Source organism: Fukomys damarensis, unplaced genomic scaffold (assembly GCF_012274545.1).
Source record: "Fukomys damarensis isolate Sample0158 unplaced genomic scaffold, DMR_v1.0_HiC HiC_scaffold_38, whole genome shotgun sequence".
Taxonomy (NCBI): domain Eukaryota; kingdom Metazoa; phylum Chordata; class Mammalia; order Rodentia; family Bathyergidae; genus Fukomys; species Fukomys damarensis.
The window spans coordinates 3442922-3467552 of record NW_022900950.1 but is presented as its reverse complement, the minus strand read 5'-3'; the positions used below and the strand labels follow the sequence as shown (position 1 = coordinate 3467552).

Genomic DNA, 24631 nt, shown 5'->3' with positions numbered 1-24631 from the left:
GTTTTTTTTTTTTTTTTTTTTTTTTTTTTTTTTTTTTGGTCCTTTAATTAATAGGGAAATTGAGTAAGATCTTTTGTTTTAAGTGTTGGAGTGGGCCTTTTGTTTCATATTGGGGGTGGTGTGTAGGGTTAGTAAGGATCCAGAACTGAGAGAATCTGGAGTGGCCATATAATCTGGAGTGGATATGAAGGTACAAAGCTAGAAGTTTTTGTCTAAGGAAGTATTGGACTGGTTCAGCAAGGAATGAGTTAACTGCAGGGTCCTATGGAGATAATTAGGAACTGTCAGGAGAAACAGAGGAGCACAGATAAAGGAGAATAAATAAATAAAGGAGCACAGAGAGATAGAGGAGAAGAATTGAGGATCAGGGCAAACATGAACACGAGGAATGATTCCATTCCTGGGGCAAAACACAGTTGAGTTGGAGCCATAACAGAATTATAAGTAAAATCCACAGGAGAGTACATAATAGGAACAGAGAATGTTTTAAGATCCTCTTTCTCGGTCAATGAACAGGAGGAGGGTAAGAATAAGGAAAACAATTTGATCTCTTCTGGGAAGAAGTCACACAGAGTGCCCTGAAAAAAGATCTATCCAGGTAAGGAAGGACTCAATAGTGAAGGTTTGACTGAAGAAAAGAAGTGGGTGAAGACAGCCATCTGAGTACCGTAGATGACCAGAAAAGATCCTGTCCACTTGGGCTGCAGAGAGTAGGGGTTTAAATCTCTAACTGGGACCAACTTGTTAGCCAGGCTATCTTCATAATGCTAGGTGTCAGGAGAAGGCAAGAGAAGGTTAGCAGCATGTCAGCTTTCTTTTTGAGCGTGTTGCAGAACTGGGAGATGGTATCCAATGGGGAACTCTCAGCTGAAGTTTGGCCTTAGCAGGAAGGTGTGGCCATATAAAGGTTCAAAGGGGCTGTATCCTTTGGGGTGCCAGGTGGCTTGGATTCAAAGGAGAGTGATCAGGAACAGGAGAACCCAGTTCTTATGTATCTGGAGTGTAAGTTTAGTGAAGTAGGTCTTGAGAAGGCCATTAGCCCTTTCTACCTTTCTGATGACTGAGGCCGGTAGCGGGTATAGAGGTTCCATTAGACATCAAGCAACTTGGATACTTCCTGGGTAATTTGACTAAGGAAACCTGGGCCATTGTCTGATTCATTGGGTGTGGAAAGGCCAAACTGGGGGATAATATCACCTAGGAGGGAGTTGATGACAGCCAGTGGGAAAGGATTTTACCTACTCAGTGAAGGTGTAGACCCAGACCAGGAGGTATCTTAGCTTCTACACTCACGACATGTGGGTAAAATCAATTTGCCAGTCCTGAGTTGGGGAAAGTCCCACACTTGATGGATAGGAAAAGGTGGGTGCCTCGTGAAGCATTGAGCAGTGTTAGTTTTCGGGAAGGTTTTCTAGGAGGGAAAGCAGATTAAGAAGCTCAAGCATTTTGGATGAAGGTTTGTATCCTGTGTGAAGAATTGTCATGAAAGGTTGAAAGAATAGTGTGGACCTGTGAAGCAGGAAGGAGGAACTTTCTCTGACTCAGGAATTATCCATCTTTGGTGGGAAGATCCTCATATTATTGTCCAGAAGAGGAATAGGCTGGGGTGAAGCAAGAAAGGGCAAAATATTGGCTCTTGGGGGTGTTGAGGGGCATCTTTTGCAGTTTTTTCTGCGAAGGCATTCCTGGCAACTCTGAAGTCTGAAAGTCTCTGGTGTCGCCTGCAGTGAAGTAAAGCCACCAGTGTAAGCAGAAGGTAGCCTAGAGAAGGGTTTAAATGAGTGGGTCATTAATGATTGAAGACTCAGGAAGTGAGAAATATCCTTTCTGCCCTGATGGCAGCATGATTATTTAATATGTGGAATGTATACTTGGAGTCTGTATAGGTGTTAACTTGTAAGCCCTTAGCTAGTATGAGAGCACAGATCAGTGATTAGTTCATGCTGTTGAAGGGTGGTGGACAGAAGGAGAGCTTTAGCTTCTATAATAGAATCGTGGGAGACGACAGTATATTCTTCCCTGGCAGAGAGCTGGGAGTGGGCCTGTATGAACTCCTGTCAATGAACTAGATGTGGTTTGGGTTGGGAAGAGGGAAGGTGGAAATATGAGTGAAAGGGGAAGTTGCTGTGTGTATCAGAGACATGCAGTTGTGTGGTTTGGCTTTTTAGAAAGAGGTAGTGGGTTGAAAAAGAAAAAGGCTGGATCAAAATGGGCTTCTTGAAAGGAGCTAAAGGTGTAGGGAAGGTGTGATGCGTAGGGGAAGAACAAAAAGGGAAAAGAAAAAATGTGAGAGAATGAAAAGATGAAAATAAAGTGTTTGTAGATGGGGAGGGGAGGAGGGGGTGAAGGGAGGGCAGAGGTAAGGGGAAAAAATGAGAATCAAGACTTGCCGTGTAAAGGTACATGATCCCAACAATGAATGTAACTGTACTGTATCCCTAAAATGTACCAATAAACTCAATAAAATTAAAAAAAAAAATGGGCTTCTTTTAAGGTCTGAAAGGATGACTGAGGGAAGGTCTTGTGATCTTAAGGGCTCAGCAGGTTCTCCCTATGAAAATTTGTAGAGGGGTTTAGTGAGGAGAGCAAAGCCAGGAACAGAAGTATCCTATGCTGAGAAAGGAAAGGAGCTGTTTTTAGGTGGTGGGAGTTGAGATCTGGGAAATCAAGTAGCTGCTGTCTACGGGTATAGGGAACAGGAACATGAACAAAGACCTCTGCTGTGGGTCTTGGTTTCCTATGAGGCAATACAACACAGGCTAATAAGAACAAAGAAAGGTGAGACTTAGAGAGAAAACTTGATCTTGGGCTGCTCTGGGCAACAAAGACAAAGGGCACCAAGGATATCCAGTATTTACTAACTACAAGCGTGGGAAGAAGGTGAGCAGGGTATGCTTTGGAGACATCTAGTGATGTCGTGTGAAACATTTGGCAATAATGTCAAACAGGGCTGTGAAAGGGAGGCACTGCTTGTCTTGCTTGGAGAGAACAAACAGGTACTAGAACTGGGTCAAAGTTAACCAGCAAGCCATCAGGTCAGTGAGAAACCACAATTCAGGGGAAAGGATTTTAATCGGTGTCAAGCGGACCTCAGCTGCACATTAATTCAGCAGAGCCCTGCCACTTCACACACCAGGTCTTAGGTCTCCATGGCAGCCATTGAGGGAGGGGCTGTACTCACCCAATCCACCATCTGACATGCCCGTTTGAGTCACATAGGACTTTGGTCTGGCTCCTGATATTCAACAATATAGCCAAATTATGGAAAACAAAAAGCTTGTGTCACAGCCTTCTAATACTGGGCAGGGATGTCTGCTATGTGGGAGTAGGGCTTGAGTATATTTGTGGAGAATGATATCAAGATAGGTGACGAGGGGAAGAAATTTGGGACTTAGGAAAGATGAGATACCCTTTTGGAGTCTAGGTATTGCAATAAGAGGCTATCTTTATGACAGGTCTTATAGGAGGGGCTTTAGAAGAATACATCATCTACATGCTCTATGAGACAAAAGGAAGAGGAGTGAAAGGAGAGCAAGTCATGGGTAAGGGCCTGACCAGTGTACTGCAGGCTATCCCAGAAACTGTGGCAAGATGGTCCAGTTTAGCTGTTGAGACTGACAAGTGTCACAGTCTGTCAAAGTGAAAGCAGGAGGGCTGTAGGGAAGGGTGGAGGGAGATAGTGAAAAAAGCACCTTTTAGATCTAACAGAGTAATGAGTGATAGAGGTTTGGAAGTCAAGATTGTGTAGGGGTTAGGCACCATAGGGTGTATGGAAAGGACAGTCTGATAGCGAGGAGATCTTCTAGCCTCCAAGAACCATCTGCCTTTTGTACAGCGAGGATGGGGGTCTTGTAAGGGAAGCTGATGGGGATTAAGAATCCATGTCATAGTAGGCAAGAGGTGATAGGTTATATGTCCCATGAAGCCAGGTCAGGGATAGGAGACTGTCACTAGTCAGAGAAGGGGTGTTTAGGCTTGAGAGGGATGGTAAGCAGTTGTTGGAATGAAGCTAGCAGTGGGGTGCAAGTATCCCAGACCCTGGGGTTGAGGTGAGAGGAGATAATGGGAGCCACAGAGTAAACCAGAGAAGGAGACAGTAAGGCACCTGTAAGCATTGGCTGTGTTCCAGGGATGGTCAGAGTAGCTAATTAGTTAAGATATCTGACCCTAAAAGGAAAATGGAACAGGTGGGGATGATGAGGAATGAGTGTGGGAAAAGGTGTTGACCCAATTGACACAGATTGGGGGAGTTTTTAATGATCTGGAGACTTTACTGTCAATGCCCACAGCAGTAGTCAGGGCTGGAAAGACCGGTCCTTGGGAAGAAGGAAAGGTGGATGGCTGGTGCCTAGTTCAATCAGAAAAGGGTGGACTTAAACTCTACTGTAAAAGTTTCCCAGGGTTCAGCATCCAAGATGGTGCAGGGGGCCGTCTTGGCCTCTGGGCACTAACAGTCTTCTGTGGCCAACCCAAGAAGGTCTGAGAAGGATCTGGTCAGTGGTGTCTGTGGTTATGACCCAAAGATAGCTGCCAGTGCTGGGAAAACTGACTTCCAGTGGTGATCTTCACAGGAAGGCAATGGCTTAGGAGGAATCCTGGGCTTCAGGCATTCCTTAGTCCAGTAACTGGTCTGGCAGCATTTGAAGCATGGCCCTAGAGTGTGATTCCTTGGATTAGGAATGCCTTTGACCCCTTCGTGGTCATCTCAATGGTTGACTTTGAGGGGTTTCTTACAGCAGAGGTCAGCATTTGCAGCTCAGAAATATGCTGCTTTCCAGCACTTTCATCCCTGCTATTAAAAACTTGAAAGGTCAAGTTGATTAGCTCCTGCTATGAAGTTTGAAAGCCAGTCTCTGGGTTTCTGTAGTTTTTTACAAATGTTTGAGGCCCACTGAGTAATGTAGTACATCTTAAGGTTAAGTTGCCTGTCTAATTTTTCTGGATCTAATGCTGTGTATAACCTAGGGGCAGTAGCCAGGTGGGCCATAAACAGCCAAATTTTCATTTCTGGTCTGAGAGGTCTCTTTGAGCTTGTCAAAATTAACTGCTTTATGGGTTTCCCTGAGAAGCCCCTCTACTAGGTAGTCAACCATGTGATGTTGGTCAGCTACGTTCCCAGATCCAACTGATAATTCCAGTTTGGGTCCTTCCGGGGAACAGCTGTGGTGCTGAGCAAGTTGGCATTCATCCCCATGAGATTGGACCAGGGAGATTACTCATTCTCCCTCATCTGGAGAAAGTGTGGAAATAAGGATAATATTAAATTAGCCAGGTGAGGTTATATGACTAAGTTAGATACTGGAACTCTTAGATATATTGGGTAGGGTTTGATGAGAAGGAACCAGATGCTGGTTAATTTAGAAGAGGACTGTCAGAGATAAAGGAACATGAATCCCTACAGTTCCTTTTGCCCCTGCCACCTAACAGCAGGAACTGAGGAGGGGGAGGGTTTAGAGTCAAAGCAACAGCCAAACTAGTTCAAACCAGATATGGGGCAGAGTAGAGCTAGGTATAGCATATCAAAGAGGGTTGGAGTCAAAGGATAGTGTGGGGTAATCAGGAGCCCTAGTGGGGGCTGGCTGAGGAGAGTGGCAGAGGGCTTGGCAAGGGGCTGACTGGGAGTAGGAGGCGCTGGGGAACCAACTGCAGCAGGAGGCTCAGAGCTGCTAAGGGAGCAAGGTCAGTTGGATCTGTAGTCAGAGAGGAATCAGCATCGAATGGGACTAAGGGGGTGCATATGGGAGAGAGAGAAAGATTTGAGAGGAGTCACAGGAAGAACACAGTGGGGAGGCTGCAGAGTGTAAAGAACACCTGGACAGAGGGTACCTCAAACCTTTTGCCCAGTCTTTGGCAATAATTATTTAAATCCCACAAGATGGAAAAAAATCAAAGGTGCTATTTTCTGGTCATTGAGAACCATTTACAAGTTTATATTGTGGCCAGACAGTATTACAAAAAATATTAGGTGTTTGGGCTTCAGATCAGGGTAGAGATGGAGAGGTTTGAAGGGGGAATAGAAAGAGGAAGATTCCCCATGGAGAGCAGAGAGGTAACGAGAGGAGCAACTAAGTCAGTAGCAGATGTCTTAGCCGGGACTTAGGGCTGTAACAATGTGGGTGATGACCAAGGCAGTCATCGCCACCATTGGTCAAACACCAAAGGAAGACAGTCCTCCCAGAGAGTGTCTTTTACTAGTGTCAGATTTAAGGAACACAGAAGGGGAAATGTGCCTATCTCTGCTTGGTGTGTGGGGGGTTAAAGAGAAAAGTCTTGATGAATGAAGGGAAGTAGAAAGAGGAAGAGGACTATGAAGCAGTTGTCAAGGTATCAGGGCTGCCTGGGACCAGGCAGAGAGATATAGGGAACTGCCTCACACCGTCTGAAACAGCTGGCAGGGCACTTGAAATGAGGTTCAAGGCGAGGTCTGAGGAACAGATGTCACCAAGCGGTCTCATCAAGGCGAAGGCTTGGGAAGGCCTGGAAATCCTTTCAGAGAGTCACCGTCCCCGGTTTCAATACCAGATGTAATGGAGATGCAGACGGCTTGCCTTGTGTGAGCAAACATAACTTGTTTATACAAAGCACATGGGCTGACTCTGACAATGGAACCAGAACTAGCAGCAAGCAAGGAGAGAGCAAAGGTTTTGTTTTTGTTTTTGTTTTTGTACGAGGGATCAAACTCAGGCCCTTGTGCTTGCGAGGCAGGCAGTGGTACCACTGAGCCAAATCCCCGGCTCAAAGAGCAAAATTTTTAAAGGGAAAAATGATTGCCAGGTGTTGGAGGTAATTGCTGGGCACTGATCTGAGACATTACTGGCTTAAGAAATCTGGGAGCTGAGATAATATGGCCACGAATATCAGCAGTACAGATATTCTCAGATTTCCTGGAACCAAGGGTGGTACAGTTGTACTTGGACTTCCTGGAACTCTACAATGGCAGGAGCTCTGCAACAGTCCTTCCCACTGGCGGGAACTCCACGGCAGTCTTTCTTGTGGGTGAGAATTCCACAATAGCTTTTCCTGTAGGCCAGAATTCTGCGGTGGCTTTCCCCACCATACAGCAGCCCCGCTGCAGGACTTGACAACTCTCATTTCAATTTTGTGAACTATTTTTAGTTTTACAAGCAAACCAGGCTACTTAATAACAACTCTTACTTTCTTTAGGCTTCCCAAAATGCTATCATCACAAGTATCTTCTCAATTTTAAAAGTTCACAAGTGTCAACATATTTTGTATGAGTATGTTTCTTTCTGACAAAGAATAACCAATAATACCTTCTTCTGTTGCATCTCAGCTGTAGACTTTACCCACATCTGTCACAGCATTTTTAAGACCCTTTTGTGCTTAACTGTTTATAACTCCATGTCCTTTTACTAGTCTTTAAACTCCACAACAGATGTTCAAAAAATATTTTTGAGTAAGCCAATTAATTAAATAATTATATTGTACTTCACTAGAGGGTTGAGGCTAATTTTTTATGTTTTTTATTTGTGTCCCTTGCTCTTTGCTCTTTCAGAGGCACAATTGTTTTCTTACACTGATTTTATTTAGAAAATTATATTTTACATTCTGAAGCTATACACACCTGAAAAAGTCACTTTAAATATAATTAACAGAAGCTTTGCATTAAAAGGTATTAGTTATGAATTCAGCCTTTTAAGCTAAATTGACTTTCATATGTTTTTATTACCAATAATCTCAAAGGTTCAATAAATGAGTCATTTGTTTTTTTATGCTTCGCACTATTTGTAAATATTAAATAAAATCCAAAAAGACTTTGCAATGTGATAATGAAATAATTTATATAAGTAAATGATTTTATTGAAGAATACAAAGACCTTATATGATAGGAATGTAATTCTTGATATTGCACTATCATGTTGAATGCAAGAGGTGAATTATGTAAATCAAAGTTTATGTATATTCATTGTGTTCATTTTTATCTTTTTTTAACAAATGCATACATTTTTTTCCAAAAATGTTGTATGTGCCAATAATTTTTATATACTTATTTCTTTAATGTACTTCTGCCAGGTAATACTTTTATTTTAGCTGAAATAAACAGATTTTTCTCAGATGTTTTATGTTTTAATTTGAATAATATTGAGGCTTCTATTATAAAAATTCTATGGAAATCTGGAATTCATGAATCACTAGTTTTGATTCATAGAGTCTCTTGGAAACTATCCCACATGAGAAATGGCCCCAAGCAGATGTGCTTAGTCATAGAATTGCCAGAAAGTTCTTTATGTGTTGGCAGCTAGTTTTCTGAATGTAGAAAACAGATTTTAAGATAAGAAATATGACTGTCATTTTCCTATCTCTTCACAGTTTTACTTTAATGTTATCTAAATAATACTTATAATCATCCCTTATTGGAAAATATTTATATATTTTTCTCTCTTACTCTTTAAAAGACTGAAAGAAGAATATTACTCCTCACTTCTAGAATACATTGGCCAAGCTGGGAGTGGTGGTGCACCCCTGTAATCCCAGCACTTGGGAGGCAAAGGCAGAAGGATCACTGCAAGTTTGAGGCGCGCCTGGGCTACATAGTGAGACCCTGTCTCAAAAAAATTAAGAAAAAATGAATAAAGTATTTGACCAAGAGTAATTAATATTAGGAGTTCTTGTTTTAGGGATTAAGCAAGAATAAAACAAATCCATAACAGCGATGTTCTAATAGTAGATCACTGTGTTATTTCAAAATATGTTTTTAGTAGTATTTAGATCAGTATATCTAACCCAAAACCATGCTTCTGCGTAGTATGAAGAGCATAAACTTTGAACTCAGCTCTAGTTGTCTCTACCATTATTTTAGTCCATTTAATGTGCTATAATAAAGTGCCACAGATTTATGGGATATAAAGAACAGAAACTTACTTTACAGTTCTGGAGGGTGGGAAATCCACAATCAAGACAGTGGTAGGCTCAGTGTTGGCTACTGACAGCTCACTACTCAATTGGTAGGTGACACCTTGTAGCTCTGTCTTCACATGGTAAACGGGACAAACAAATTCCCAGGGCCTCTTTTATAAGGTCACTAGTTAACATTATTCATGGTTTTACTGTCCTGACCTAATCACCTTCCCAAAGGCCCTACCTCCTAATACTATCACTTTCTGGCTCGTAAGAACATTGTGTTCATGTGGGATTCCAGTGTGTGAATTGGGGAAGGCCACCTTGCTCAGACCTTAATAGCCATTTATTGGTCAGTTAACTTAGGTTTAACCTCATGAGTTTCAGTTTACCTTCTCTCTATAATGGAAATAAAATAATCTTTTTTTGTAGCTTGCAATGTACTGTAGTATTATTTTTACCCACTTCTATCCTCTTTTGATATGAGACCTGGGAGGTAGGAATTCCAAATTCCATTTCTTCTTGTATCTTGTTCCATAAATTATAGCCTTTGTGTTTTTTAGATTGTAGTTTCTCTGACAAGGTTCTTTTAAGATCTCAGATGTATAGACCTCCCTGCTACCTCTTCAACTTACTACGTTTTTCTCCTTGTACTTTGAAATTGATTCGTAGAATCACTGTTTACTATATTCACTTTGTGATTTCTTTCAGTATAAATATGGTGCCATCTCTGCATTCTTTTCCTCAGGGTTACAAATATCCTTTTTGCCTTAAAACAAAATTCTCCATACTCCTTGGTTGTTTATTCTCCTTGATGGATAATTATTTTCTTTTTTTGAACGTTACTAGGTATTATGTATTTGTGCCTTTGTTTCTTTTTTGACCTGTTATTTGCTTCCCCATTTCCTTTTCCTACTTACTAGAAGTAGACATTTCTTAAATTTCTAACCATGTTACTCAAATTTCTTCCCTTTGACTACAACATCTACCCTATCCAAGTTAAACTTTCATCTCTATAAGGTGCCCACATGTATACATCTGGCCTTGATCACTTTGTTGAGCTCCATATGGAATTGCTAGGTATGTGGTTTTAAAACTTTGTATTTTTTTACTAGCAAGCTCCATTTGACATTTTTTAAAAATCTTATCCATTGAATCAAAATATGTATTACTGAAAAAGTAGAACTGCTGCAATTGAAGAAATGGAGGTCTTCCCCATCTTAGTAATGAATCATCAGAACTAGGAATTTTCTAGATTTTTTTTCTTTTTGCCCCCCCATCATATTGGCTTTATATCTATTTTGCCACAAATTAGATCATCACTGTTATCACCTCTTCCCCAAATCATCATCTCTTATGGACAGTTGCCTCCTATTTACAAGTACTCCTGCTTTTACTGTTGTTCCCCTGCTTTTATTCTTCATAAATGGGCACAAATTATCTCAGTGCAGCATAGAACAGATTTTGTCACTCATGTGCATGAAACCTTCCTGAGGGTTTTCCACTGCAATTAAAACAAAAGTTGTTGCTCTGTGCACAAGACACATATGTGATCTGACCTCTGTCTTCCTCTTTTACTGTCTTCCACTTTTTTCTCTGTGACGCATCCCAGCTTAACTGTCAGTTCTTTAAGAATCTGTCTTACATTCTTTCATTTATTGTTAATGCTCTCTGCCTATAAATTTTCCACTTTAGGTTTTCTTAAGTTAACTTCATCATCATTTCAGTCCTTAGCTCAGATGTCTTTTCTTGAGACAGACTGATCCTGATGACAACCCCATCTCTCCCATTGCTCTGTATCATTTTGTTCATAGTATAGTTCATCTATCTCCATCTACTGCAATGTAAACTTTTGAAAACAGAACTATATCTCCTTTGTTAACCACTGTGTCGCCAACACAGATGACAGTGCTTGAAATAGATACAGTTCAGATTTGTGCTTGACAGACAGAGCTTAGAGCACTGTTCACATAGCACACATGAAATAACTCTGGGATTCCTGAAATGCAGTTAAAATAGACAGGATAGCCAAAAACTGAATTAGCTTCCAGTGCTTGAAGCCCTGTCCAGATTATATTCACAGTGCCTGGCATATTACAAGCATTCAGTAAATATTTGTTCACAGAATGAATGAGTCCATGAAATCTTCTTCCTTTCCAACTTTGAACATCTATGTTAACTTTGCCAGGATTATTGTCATCACGTAGCTTAGACCATTCCTACTTCTTGCTCATTTTTTGTTTAATATATATATATATATAGTATGGTTCTTAAAGAGAGGGACTGAACTACCATTCTAACCCATTCTTTCCACAAATATCCGTTTGCCTGTGTCTCTAAATTAAAGCAGACTGCTTAACTGGTCACGTAAGGCCATTGACACTGTAAACTTTGTGGCCTTTACCATCTTTTATTTTTCTCATTGAGTTTATTGGTACATTTTAGGTATACAGTACAGTTACATTCATTATCGGGATCTTGTACCTTTACATGACAGGTCTTGGTTCTCATTTTTTAACCTTCCCTAAGTAAGCCCCCCACTTTCCTGCCTTTATTTATGCTTGTGCTTATCTTTTTCCTCCCTGAAGCTTTTTCTTCATCTTTTTTTGTGAGTACATAATTCCTCTGCCAGTTCTTAAAAACCTCCTACTTCAATATTCACTCAGCTAAATGCAAATATATTACATTTTTATGCTTTATTCTTATCTTCTGTACTGTTTAAATTGTCTTTTGTGACCCTCCTAAAGACTACTGTATCTTACCTGTGTTTTGTACCCCATCACAGTGTCTCAAACATTGCAGGCATACAGTAGTCATGTTTTTGTTTTATGGAGTGAGGGTTATTTATTTTTTATTAATTTTAAAAATTTTATAAGTTCATGTTTGCAGTACATAGTGATTACATTCATCACATCTTAATTCTTTTTACCTCCCCTTCCCCTCACCTCTAATCATCTCTCTATCCATTTCATGAGATATCTGGATAACAGGTTAATAATGGCTGTAAATTAATATTTTCTCCATTTTCTCAATGATTGTAAAAGTTACATAATTCCAAAACATTTAAATCACATTGTTTGCAAAAAGAATATGGGTATTATGTACAATCTGAGATGGTGGCTGTACATTACAACCACCGGGAGAGATTCTGAAAAACAGAGAGGAACAGAGATGCTGAGTAAGTCTCACATAGAGACTTTGTATAGATAGTTGCAAGATGCCTATGTAGTTATAGTGGGAATAAGATCACTTTCATACATAGAAAATTTAGAGAACTCCTACTAGTATTATATTTGACATAGAATTTTTAATTACTTTGTCTTAATTTAACTAAACTATACAAATGGTAAACAAATGAACTCTGAACATTGAAGAACTAGTCTTTAACCTTTTTTTGCTCGGTATATGGATTATTAATATCCATTGCTTTTTAAAGTTTTTTATGACTTCTGTCTTTTGAATAGGTTTAATCATTAGAGTACCAGTGAAAATTAGTAAGGAAAAAATGAAAATAAAACTTTTGCCATTTTAACTACTAATTCAGTTTCCAAAGGGAGTAATAATTTTACAACTTTAAAACTTCTGTAGTTAGGCAGTATAATAAAGGTAATCATTTATATTTAAAAACTTAATAAACTTCTGACAATTTTAGACAAAGTTTTAAAGTTGTAAAAAGACTAACATTTGCATTTTTCTTTTAAGTAATAAAAAATTAAAAATACATATCACATCAGTAAAAATTAATTTCTCGCCGAATGTTAATCATTTTTATTTGAAAAAAATATAAAAATTTCTGGAGTTCCCTTTTCATATACAGAAAGCACTAAGCATAAAAAATGAAATGACTCTCACCCATTGAAACTTTAAGATAACTGATAATGAAAACAGATATAAAAGTCAATATAGCTAAAAGGCTAGGTCCATAATTAATACTTTTTTTTTTTTTTTTTTTTTTTTTTTTTTTGTACCGGGGATCAAACTCAGGTCCTAGTGCTTGCATGGCTGGCAGCAGAACCACTGAGCTAAATCCCTGGCCCTATAATTAATACCTTTTAATGCAAACCTTTCTGCTATGAGAATGCAGGAAAAACAGGTGAAATTTTGTCTTGAAATAGACTAATTTGTTGTTAAATCTCAAAAGTTTATTGATCATTAAAACATTTAAATTTCTGACCAAGTGGAAATATAATTTAAATCTACAGTTGTATCCTTTATACTTCATTTTACTTTGCTTATCAGTGTAAAATCTTGTTTTTTAAAGATTTAATTCAGATCTCTTTGTTATAAGTAGTGAAAAATTACATTAATGAAAAATCACAGACTGAAAATTAATAAAGAAGCATATCTAAAAATGAAAAATGTACTTATAAAGATACTTATTTGAAGAAAAACAAATTACTTGGATAGTTATAATGTTACTTTATCAAGTTATTTTCCTAAAAAAAACTTTTTAGCTTTTATAAAATTATATATACAAGCAGATATATGTCAAAACATTTATATGTAACTAATATATTCATTAGAATTCCCTCTAAAATCGGGATTAATTTTACTTTTCCTTCAAAGATTTCACAAGTTCAGATATTTGAAAGAACTCACAAACCTACACAGAAAATATTAACATAATAAGGCATTTATTTAAAGGTGAAAGATGTTATGCAGCAAAGAACATAAGCCAGCACAGGGGATCTAAGTACCCCCAGTATTTATTCATACATAGTCATGCTTTGCCTCCAGATCTGTGTAATGAATCATGAGTTTAGGAGACCTCCAGGCAGAAAGAAGCTCCTGACAACAAACCACCACCACCACCACCACCCACAGTCACATAGCCTAGCTTGGCTGTCTAGTTTTGCCAGGTGAAAATCATCAGTAAACAAATCAGCTTTGGAAGTTTCCAGGAGACATTCAGACATTAAATAATATATCATAAATCTCACTGCTTCTTTATTGAATAAAAGTTAGTGCCAGACATTCAGGTATCACCAGAGCTTTCCCGGTCCAGCTGTAAATAAACACTGTGCTACACAGTTCTGACAATTTAATCTAATAAAAATCTAGGTGATGTAGCTACTTTCACATAAACTACACTTAAATTTATAAAGTGCTTTAATATTAATTAACTTATTTGAACATTTTGATAATTCTGTGAGCTATGTGGGAAAATTATTTTTATTTCCATTTAATAGATGTCAGTACTGAGACTCAGTGAGGACAAGTGATTGGCTCAGTTCACATAGCTTTTGTAGGGTAAATCGGCCTTCTGACTTTTATTCTAGAATTGTTTTCCTTTTTTTTTTTTTTTTTGGTACCGGGATTGAACTTGGGAACTTGAACTTGCAGGCAGGCAGTGGAACCACTGAGCTAAATCCCCAGTCCTATTTTTCAATATTTCATATCTGAATTCGACATAAAAACCTGTTTACTTATTTGCTAACTATCCTAGAACAGTATGGAAATGAATAAGTATATGTAGTACTACGACTTATTCTCCCCTCAAAACCATATTTGCATTTCATATTTTTTTTTATTTTGTTTGTTTTCTTTGTAGAAGTACTGGAGATTGAACACAGATAAGCTTTATACCACAAAGCTTCTTTCCTAGCATTATATTTTACCTTTTAGTGACTTACACATTAGGTCTAAATCCAGTGCCTGTTTTATTGGGAGGGGTGTTTTTGTTACTTACATAGTAAAAGATTCTTGTTCAAAGAAATACAAGATAATATTTAATTGGAAAAATGATTTACACAATTATTATTCTAGGATTTCCACATGTGAATAGTCAAATTGAATGTGTGAACTATACAGATGTAGTTATGCCTGTGAGCACTATTCTCTCTCCCTCTTTCTCCTTTCTTTTCCTTTTACTCATTCTTAAATTCATTCAGGGTACATTTTCTTATCTACTGTGTCCTAGGAACTGTTATCTCCTGAGGGTTAAAAATTAATAAGATGTGATCTTTGCATTTAATTATCTTGCATTCTATTTTTATGAATTCATAATTCTACAAAGGAGAATCCTTATAGAATTGATTGCAATAGTGTGATTTTAATGATGTGTAAAAATGTTATCTAAAATAAAAATTATAATTATATGCTCTTTTGCCTAGAGAAGCTAGTGAAGATTTGAGATGAAGAATATTTTAACACAAGTCAAATTTAGAGAATTTGTCAGAAAAGTGGTGATGACTATGACTAGTCCAATAAATGTGAAAAAAATGTGTTTATGAAATTGTGGGTTACTATTTGCATAGTCTCTTATACCTGAAACATAAATTACATGGAAAGAAATTGCTAGGAGATAAGACTCTTGGGGGCTGGATGACAACTGGCCTTTGTTCAGTATGGAAGAACGTGGATTTTATGGCAATAACATGAAACTAAAACTTTTTCCAGTTTCACTGGGAGGACATAAACCATTTTTAACAGGAATTTTTATTAACAAGGTAACTATTTTTCCCCAGGTAAGATGTGGTATAGAGAATTAGAGTAGTTGTGAGAAGTGATGTTGGAGCTAAAGATTGGACCATAGAAATGGAAATGGTATACAGGACTCAGAGACAGTTACAAGTTGACTTAATTAAAAAAGATAGTTAGATGGAAAGCAGAAAGAATCTATTACAGAATTTTGGTCTTGGTAGATAACCTAATTCACCTTTCTGTTGTTACACATAAGGTCTTTTAGACAGTCTGTGTGGTCGAGTGAATTGCATTACTAATTACTGACAGAACTGGATTCCCAACTTTTTCTGCTTTGCTTCCTGTGTGTTTCCAACACATTTTTCCCCTTGATTATGCTGTCAGTTTACATTTGCTTACAGTGAACAACACTTTATATATTTTGACTTGTTTAAAAGAAGCAATATTATAACCTTTCTAAACATAGGAAAATGAAGTACGGAACCAAATATTCAGAGTTTTCTCAGCTTTATCATCACCACATAAATATCTTATGCCTTAGGCATTTCCTTTTTAAATATATAGGATTTTATAACAGATAGTGACATTGATTAAGTTATATAGTAGATGTGCTCCTGTAATTACCTCCAAGTTTAAAGTAGATTTTACAGGGGGTGTAGTGGAGTACACCTGTAATGCAGCACTCTGGAGGCAGAAACAGAAGGATTCCTGAAAGATCAAGGCCAGCCTGAACTACCTAGCCTATACCCTGTCTCAAAAAACAAAAAAGTAAAGTAGATTTTACATGTATCAATATAAGGTAGTTTTGCTTTTGGTTTTTGTTTTCTCATTTGGTGAATCACTTGCCAAATGAAAAGAATCTGTTTTCATTTTATAATTTTTATAATCTGGATTTATTTAAAGCCAACCATTCTCTTAAATGCTTAATCTTGAAATATTCTGAGGATCAATTTTTTTTCTCCCATTGAGTTTATTTGTACATTTTAGGTATACAGTACAGTTACTTTCATTATTGGGATCTTGTACCTTTACATGACGGGTCTTGGTTCTCATTTTTCCCCTTGTCCCTGCCGTCCCTTCACCCGCTCCTTTCCTCCCCATTTACAAACACTTTATTTCCATTTTTTTCATTTTCTCATATTTTTTTCTTTTCTGTTATTACCTTTCCCCTACCCTTCCTACTTTCCCTACACCTTTAACCCATTTCTTCCTATTTCACATTGTCAATTATCTCATTAGGATCTTATGTACTATTATAGTTTTTCACACCAGAGAAACTATTCGGTATTTACACATGTGTGACTTATTTATTTCACTTAGGAGTTTATGTTCAATATGTACCCATTTTCCTATGAATGAATCTATTTTCTCATTCTTTATGGCTGAGTAATATTCCGTTTTATAGAAAAACCACATCTTCTTTATCCAGTTTCCAACTGATGGGCAAATGGGCTGTTTCCAAGTTTTAGCTATTACAAACTGTGCCGCTATAAACATCGGTGTGCATACATCACTGAGATATGGTTCTTTTTGTTCTTTTGGAAAGATACCCAGCAGAGGGAAGGCTGGGTCAAATGGAACCTCCAGTCCAAGCTCTTTGAGGTAGCTCCATATTGATTTCCACAGTGGTTGCACCAGTTTGCACTCCCACCAACAATGGAGAAGGGTTCCTTTCTCCCCACATCCCTGCCAACATCTGTTATTGGTTGATTTCTTGATAGCAGCCATTCTTTGTGGGGTGAGGAGGAATCTCAGTATTGTTTTCGTCTGCATCTCTTGAATGACCAGTGATGTGGAACATTTTTTCATATATTTACTTGCTGCTTTTACTTCTTTGTCTGAGAAATGTCTGTCCATTTCAGATGCCCATTTTTGAATCAGGTCTTTATTTTGGGGGGGGCTGATTGTTTTGAGTTCTTTATATAATCTAGATAATAGTCCTTTGTCTGAGGAGCAGCTGGTAAAAATTTTTTAGTACGTCTAGTTTTTTTGTTTGTTTCTTCCAATCTGTTTTACTGATCTGAGGATCAACTTTTGATGGATAGTATGTAACAGAGAATTCTGTTTAAATACCAGTTTCATCACTTACTGCAAAGCCTTGGGTATTTGGGGAGCCTTTGTCACCTTCACTTAGTCATCTTCAGGATTATATAATAATAATTCATAATTCACATTTATCATGAATGTTGAGATGTTTGCAAGGCATTTACAACAGTTCCCAACACTTAATAACTGAGAGGTATTACTATTATTAAGCTTATTTTCTATTGTTTGATGCTAATGATAGTGTAGTTATAAATACTACTAAAGAGCCAAAAGGAGGGCCGGGGATTTAGCCCAGTGGTTCCACTGCCTGCCTCAAATGCACAAGGTCCTGAGTTCAAAAAAGAGCCAAAAGGAAATGAATTAACATTTTCTTGTAAATTTTGGGTTAAGTAATTTCTGTGCATTCAGTAGAATTAATATGATTTTTAATTTAATACATTCGTAAGGTATAATTAAGAAATAAAATAGGATAGTTCTTAAAGTAAAATTACTTTCTTCCTAAAACCGTGTTCCTTATATAATCAAAGTGATCTAGATTCATACTTAGTGATTAATTAGTAAATGAAAACCTTTCTGCATTAGAAAGTCTTACATTATTCCAAATCATTTCCTCTGAGAGATCAAGACATTGAAACATACTTGATTTTGTTAAAAATGCTAAAGTTTGTGTATTTCATCCTGTACTGTTGTAATAGGATAGTCTCTGAGAAGGTAAATATATTACGATGGGATGAATATTTTAATTTATTATGCTAAGGAGTTACATAAATACATACAAGGAGTGATAAAGGTATTGAAGCTTTCATTTTCATAGAAAGGCCAATTGACAATATTTTTCTAACTATAAATTGAAGAAATTATAGACATATTCTACTTAGTATACTTGCTGTGTAATTTCTGAAGATTATTAAGTTCTTTTCTTCAATGAAATATTTTGAATTATTTATATATTAACCACTGAAGAGTTTAACGAGAGTGTTAGTTGAGCAACACATTTGTTTACATACTATCCTAAGTGTCACTCAGGCAGGTATCATTGCAAAGAATCGGTTCTTGTTTACATGAGATACATTCATATGTTTGTTTTATATCAACTGTTTTTTGCATACATTTTTTATTTAGAATATTGTGTTTGCCTTTGGTGATGTTTCTAGTGATATTTAATAATTCTGGTTTTTTCTTGGCTAATCCATGTTTAGTTTGTTTAAAAAAACATAATTTTGTGCTACAGTCTATTAAAAAATCTTATACATATATTAGATATAATTTTTGTACTTCTCCAGAACTCAGTGATATTCTTTTACAATACAAGGAGAACATTTGGGACATTGTGACTGAATAGGAAAGAAATACCAAAATATCTGCAAAATAAAAAACTGAAAAGGGAAAAAAATGTTAGCATATCAGAAAGGAAAAGTCTGTGTTATGAAATAGAGAAAAAATGATATCACCTTATTGTCAACTATTCATAATACAGAAACGATAGAATATGAAAAGGAGAAACAAAACAAAAACACTCCAATTGTGATGATAATTCAATGGGTGATGTTGACAAAATTGACCAGCAATTTACAAGTTTCCCTATAATCAAAAAGCTAGGAAATAAATATATTATTATAAAATATTTATGCACCTTCTGGGCACACAATTTGGTACTCATTTGTTATTTAAAACAGGGTGGGGTTCGAAGTCATTTACAATTTAGATTAGGTCTAATAGACCAAATAAGTGAAAAATATGGGATAATGAAATGCCAACCAGGACGTCCATCATTGACGTCTTTACCATTACGTTTAGTAGATAGACATTTTATTGAAATTATACCACACACAGGAAAAGAAGGAAAGTCCAATATGACAGTGTAAAGTGTATATTGTTCAAAGAAACATAATAATGCAAAAAGAATTTGGAAAGAGAGCAGATATTACTGTTCAGATTGTAACGTTGCAGTGTGCATTGAATGTTTTAAGATATACCATACAGAGAATAATTATTGGATAAATTTGATGAAATTTTCATTTTTATATTTCATATTATCTTATAAAAATTAACAAAAAAGTGCAATTTTGGTCAGTTTATATTTAAATAATTTCTCCAAATAAATATTAATTAGCTATATTTTTCCTCTTTACTCTTTAACATACCTGTTGTTAGTAATAAATATTTCAGAATTGTCAATATAAATTTAGGTACGTAAGAGTAAGGATTTACCAAATTTGTATTTCTAACTTTTTTATTTTTTATGACCTGTAAGAACAGTGATTCATTAATTTACTTTCTTTTTTAGGCAAGCCAAGTTAGACCTGAGAGTTGCAGTAGCAAAAGTAGAAGAATTAACAAAAGTGACTGAAGTTCTTCAAGGACAAATGCAAAAGAAGGTACTTTCTATTTCTAAGGCAGTGGGATATTTGTGGCTTTATTTTCCATGTTTATTTTGGAGCAGGTGTTAAGGTTTTTAGAAGATATTTTATTGATCCTTAAATATAAAACACAAAAGTAATAAGGTAAATTATAATATTGGAAACAACTACATAGGGAATCTTCTATTTCCATCCACTTTACCCTAACTCAATAAAGCATAATCATCCCTAAGCACATCATTACTGAAATACCAATTAAGGTCAAGTTTTCAAATTGGTTGTATATAAATAGAAAATGAGCATTTAATAGTGTATTTTATGTTATTCATAAAAGTTATTGACATTCAATAACAGATTCTTTTTGTATGTCAGAGAAATTTTTGAAAGATGTTAAGGAAAAGTGAAGATTAAGATGGATCTAATTATTAAAAGTTCTCTGTAACTTTTTAAGCTTTATCCCCTGATCTCTAAAGAGTTAAGTATGGATCTCTAATAGTAAAAGATTTGTGAAGAGATTACAAGAACCATCCTATTGAAAACAGTTATAAAAATTGGGTAATTTTTAATAAACTTGGAAATATTCAAAGGAGAAAAGAAAGAGATAAGAATTGTTAGGTAAAAACTGACCTGATTATTCTTCCAATCCTCACAGCAAAGTCTTCAGAAAACAACAGCTTTAAATAAGCATAAGGTACTCATGATCAAAGTTTAGATCTAGGAAAGCAGTTAGAAACTTAATAAAAAACTAGCAATAAGAGAAGCGCATAAAACATGAAAATTTTACTAGACCTGTGCCTAACAGCCAAATAATCCACCTGGGGTTTGGGGACAACCCCACGGAGCTCAATAAATAATCAAGCAAAAATTTGAGAAAATTTATCTGCAAAAATATATGTATATGTGGAACTAGATATTTGAGTTTGCTAAAATATGATTGAGTACATTCTAGATGTATATACAAGTTCATCAACAGAAAACTGAAAATTTATTGTTTGACATGTCAGAGGGCAGGACCCCCCCCCCAAAAAAAGCTAGAAATTGTAAGAGACACTCTAGTAGCAAGGGAGTCACAAAGAAAATAAACCCTACTTCTTCCCAAATCTGGACTGATTCTTAAATTATGCAGGCACAGACACATTCCCTAGGAACCTAGCTGCTGCATATTGTAGTAGGAACAGATTTCAAAGTTCAGATCCAGTCAAGATAATTTCCTACTTGAACAACAACCAAAGAACAGACAAACCATAACCCTTAAAAGGATAAATCAAATTCAGAATAACAGCAGTATATTATCTAAAAAGTCCAGCTTTCAACCAAAAATTACTAGACAAGAAAGTATGGTCTACACATATGAGGTAAGGATTAGGAGGATAAAGGAGAAGCTTTCAATAGAAGCTCTTAGTGGGCCCAGCTGATGGAGTTAGCAAAACAGACTTCAACTATTATAAATATATTCATGGAATTTTTAAAAATCTAATTAGATAGAAATTTCCTTGTACAAAAAAGTTAAAATATTGAAGAGATCTGTGGGGGTATTAGCTTTTCTGTTGTTGGACTCAATACTTGATCTAACTTAAAGGAGAAAGGTTTAATTTGTCTCATGGTTTGACAGATTCATTCCATAGTCAGCTGGCTCCAAGGCAGGGACATCATGGCAGAAGAGCCTGGCAGAACAAAGATGCTTAGTTCATAGCCATTGGGGAGTTGGAGCAGAGAAACAGCACCAGAGAATAAGGGGTAAGAGACATAGATCATAGGCTATGCCTCGATTGACCCACCCAGACACACCTAGAAGTGTACTTCACCAATGCTTAGGGGGATCCCAAAGCCAATCAAGTTGAAACTCTACCTCAGCAGCCACAGTGGGACTATATGAACCAGTCCAATGTAAGTATAATTAGAATTGCCAAAGGGAGGGGGGAATGGGGGGGGGAAAAAAAAAAAAAAAAAAAAAAAAAAAAAATGTCTAGAAACATCATAAATGTGGTGACAAACAAAATATTCAAGAATTTCAGTGAGCCCCAAGTTGAATAAACAAAACAATCACTTTTATACACATCATGAGGCCACTGACAGCTAATTTTAAAGAAAAAAATTGAAACAAGCAATAGAAAAATGGTCTAAAGAGAGAAACAATAAGACTAATAGCTGAGTTCTCCTCAATAAACTATGGAATTACCCTGTCAAAATATCTGTGACATTCTTCACAGAACTCAAAAACAATTCTAAAATTCATATGCAAGCACAAAAGACCCCAACTAGCCAAAGCAGTCATCAGCAAAAATAGCAATGCAGAGCTGGAGATTTAGCAGCTCTGTGGTACTACCACCTGCCTTGCAAGCACAAGGTCCTGAGTTCAATCCCCAATACCCCCCCAAAATTGCAATTCAGGAAGGCATCACAACACCTCATTTTAAAACATATTAAGAAGGGGTGAGGGATTTAGCTTAGTGGCACCGTGCCTGCCTCACAAGAACAAGGTCCTGAGTTTGACCCCCGATACCGAAAAAAGAAATTTAAGAAAAAAATGTTAAAGAGCTATAATAATTAAAATAGCATGACATTGCCATGAAAACAGACATTGGCATGAAATAGTCCAGTGGAAAGAATAGAGGACCCAGAAAATTAACATACACAGCCACAGCCATTTGATTCTCCCCAAGGGCCCAAAACACAGATTGGATGAAAGATACCCTCTTTAAAACAGTATTAGGAAAACTTGACATTCACAGATAGAAGATTGAAATGAGATCCCTATATTTCACCCTATGCAAAAATCAACTCAAAATGGATCAATGACATAAATGTAAAACAAACTACATTGAGATTCCATCTCACCCCAGTCAGAATAGCTATCTTCAAGAATACAAAAAAATACACAAAGACAGACCTCCAGTTCACCAATGGCAAATAGTAGGGCAAATGAGGATGAAAAGTCTGATAGTGAACCAACAGGACACCCTGGACCCATAGCACAGGAGGTAACAAAACAGATCAATCAGGCTCTAGAAAAATTCAAATCAGAAATAATTTCCCAGTTAACCATAGAGATGATGAGCAAAATGGAAGTCATGATTCGAGACTCCAGAACAGAAACTGAAAAAAAAAAATAGATGAGCTCAAGACCATGATAGAAGCCATGAAGACTCAGCATAAGAAAGAAATGGAAACAATGAATGCCCAACAGAGGAAAGAAATGGAATCCATAAAACAGATTCAAACAAATATTAAGGAGATTAAAAACTATTGAAAGTGTACCCAACAGAATAAAAGATTGCAAAGATAGAATTTCAGATATAGAAGATAGGATTGCAGTCAGTGACCTTGAAAAGAGTGCTCTCTTAAAAATAGTAAGGGATCATGAGAAATTGATCCCACAACTTCTAGATGATGCAAACAAAGATAACATAAGACTGATAGGAATCCGTGAAATAGCAGGAGAAAACACAAAGAGCTTTAAGAAGCTCTTCACAGAATTAATGACAGAAAACTTCCCAAACGGAAGGGAAGAATTAGACATACAGATAAGTGAGGCATATAGAACTCCAACTAGCCATGATCAAAGAAATCTACACCTAGACATATAATAATCAAGATCCCAGGAATCCAACAGAAGAACAAAGTACTAAAAGCAGTAAGAGAAAAGAAATAAATCACATGCAAAGGAAAGTCCATTAGAATCACAGACATTTCAACACAAACCCTTATGTCAAGGAGAGCCTGGAGTGAGGTATTTCAAGTCCTAAAAGAAAACAACCTCCAACCTAGATTGATGTACCCTGCAAAACTCTCTTTCAAAATGGATGGGGAAATAAGATACTTCCATAACAAAGAACACCTGAGAAACTTCATGAACACCAATCCAGCACAACAAAGAATTCTAAACAATATCCTAGAAAAGAACAATGAAGGTCACAATACCATGAGGCCCAAAAGACCAAATCAAATAGGTAAGGCAAGAAACTAAAAGGAGAGGGGAGAAAAAGTAAAAAGTCAACAAAAGGACAATAACATGACAATAATAAGTCAGAACATATCAGTTATAAACTATCAATGTTAATGGCCTCAATTCGCAAATCAAGAGAAATAGACAGGCAGAATGGATTAAGAAGCAAAATCCAACAATATGTTGTATACATGAAACACACCTAGTGCAAAAAGAAGCCCATAGACTGAAAGTGAAAGGATGGAAAACAATTTTCCATGTGTCAGGAGCCCAGAAAGAAGCAGGGGTAGCAATCTTATTCACAGACAAAGTAAATTTCAAACCAAAGCTCATTAAGAGAGACAAAGTAGGCCACTACATTCTTGTAAAGGGAATAATTCAAGAGGAAGAGATGACAATCATAAATATATATGCACCAAATATAAATGCCCCCAACTATATAAAACAAATATTAAGTAACATGAAAAACCAAATAAGCACGAATACAATTGTAGTGGGGGATTTAAATACCCCACTATCACAAATTGACAGATCATCTAGACAGAAAATCAACAATGAAATACTAGAACTAAACTTTGGAACACATGGACTTAATAAATGTCTATAGAGTATTCCACCCCACAAATCAGAATAGGCATTCTTTTCAGCTGCACTTGGATCATTCTCCAAGATAGACTACATATTGGCCTACAAAACAGGTCTGAATAAATGCAAAAGAATTGAAGTCATCCCCTGTATATTATCAGATCATAGTGCAATCAAGCTGGAGATCAATAGCACAAGAAACTGTGGGAACTTCACAAGCACATGAAAACTGAACAGCACTGTCCAGAACAATCAATGGATTACAGAGGAAATTAAAGAAGCAATTAGACAGTTTTTACAAATAAATGAAAATGCCAGTACAATTTACAGGAATCTATGGGTCACAGTGAAAGCAGTTCTACGGGGGAAATTCATAGCCCTGAATGCCCACACTAGGAAGACAGAGCGAGCT

At 36.7% G+C, this 24631-nt stretch overlaps 1 protein-coding gene across 4 annotated transcripts in view; it reads left to right on the top strand.

Annotated features, from left to right (window-relative positions):
* The window catches only part of Sclt1 (sodium channel and clathrin linker 1), a 168371-nt gene that overhangs the window by 64617 nt on the left and 79123 nt on the right, over nt 1–24631 (top strand). For all 4 annotated transcript variants that reach the window (XM_010618878.3, XM_010618874.3, XM_010618875.2 and 1 more), the window contains one exon: nt 19616–19706. In XM_010618878.3, the coding sequence (XP_010617180.1) occupies nt 19616–19706 (91 nt within the window). The remainder of the gene's footprint in view (nt 1–19615; nt 19707–24631) is intronic.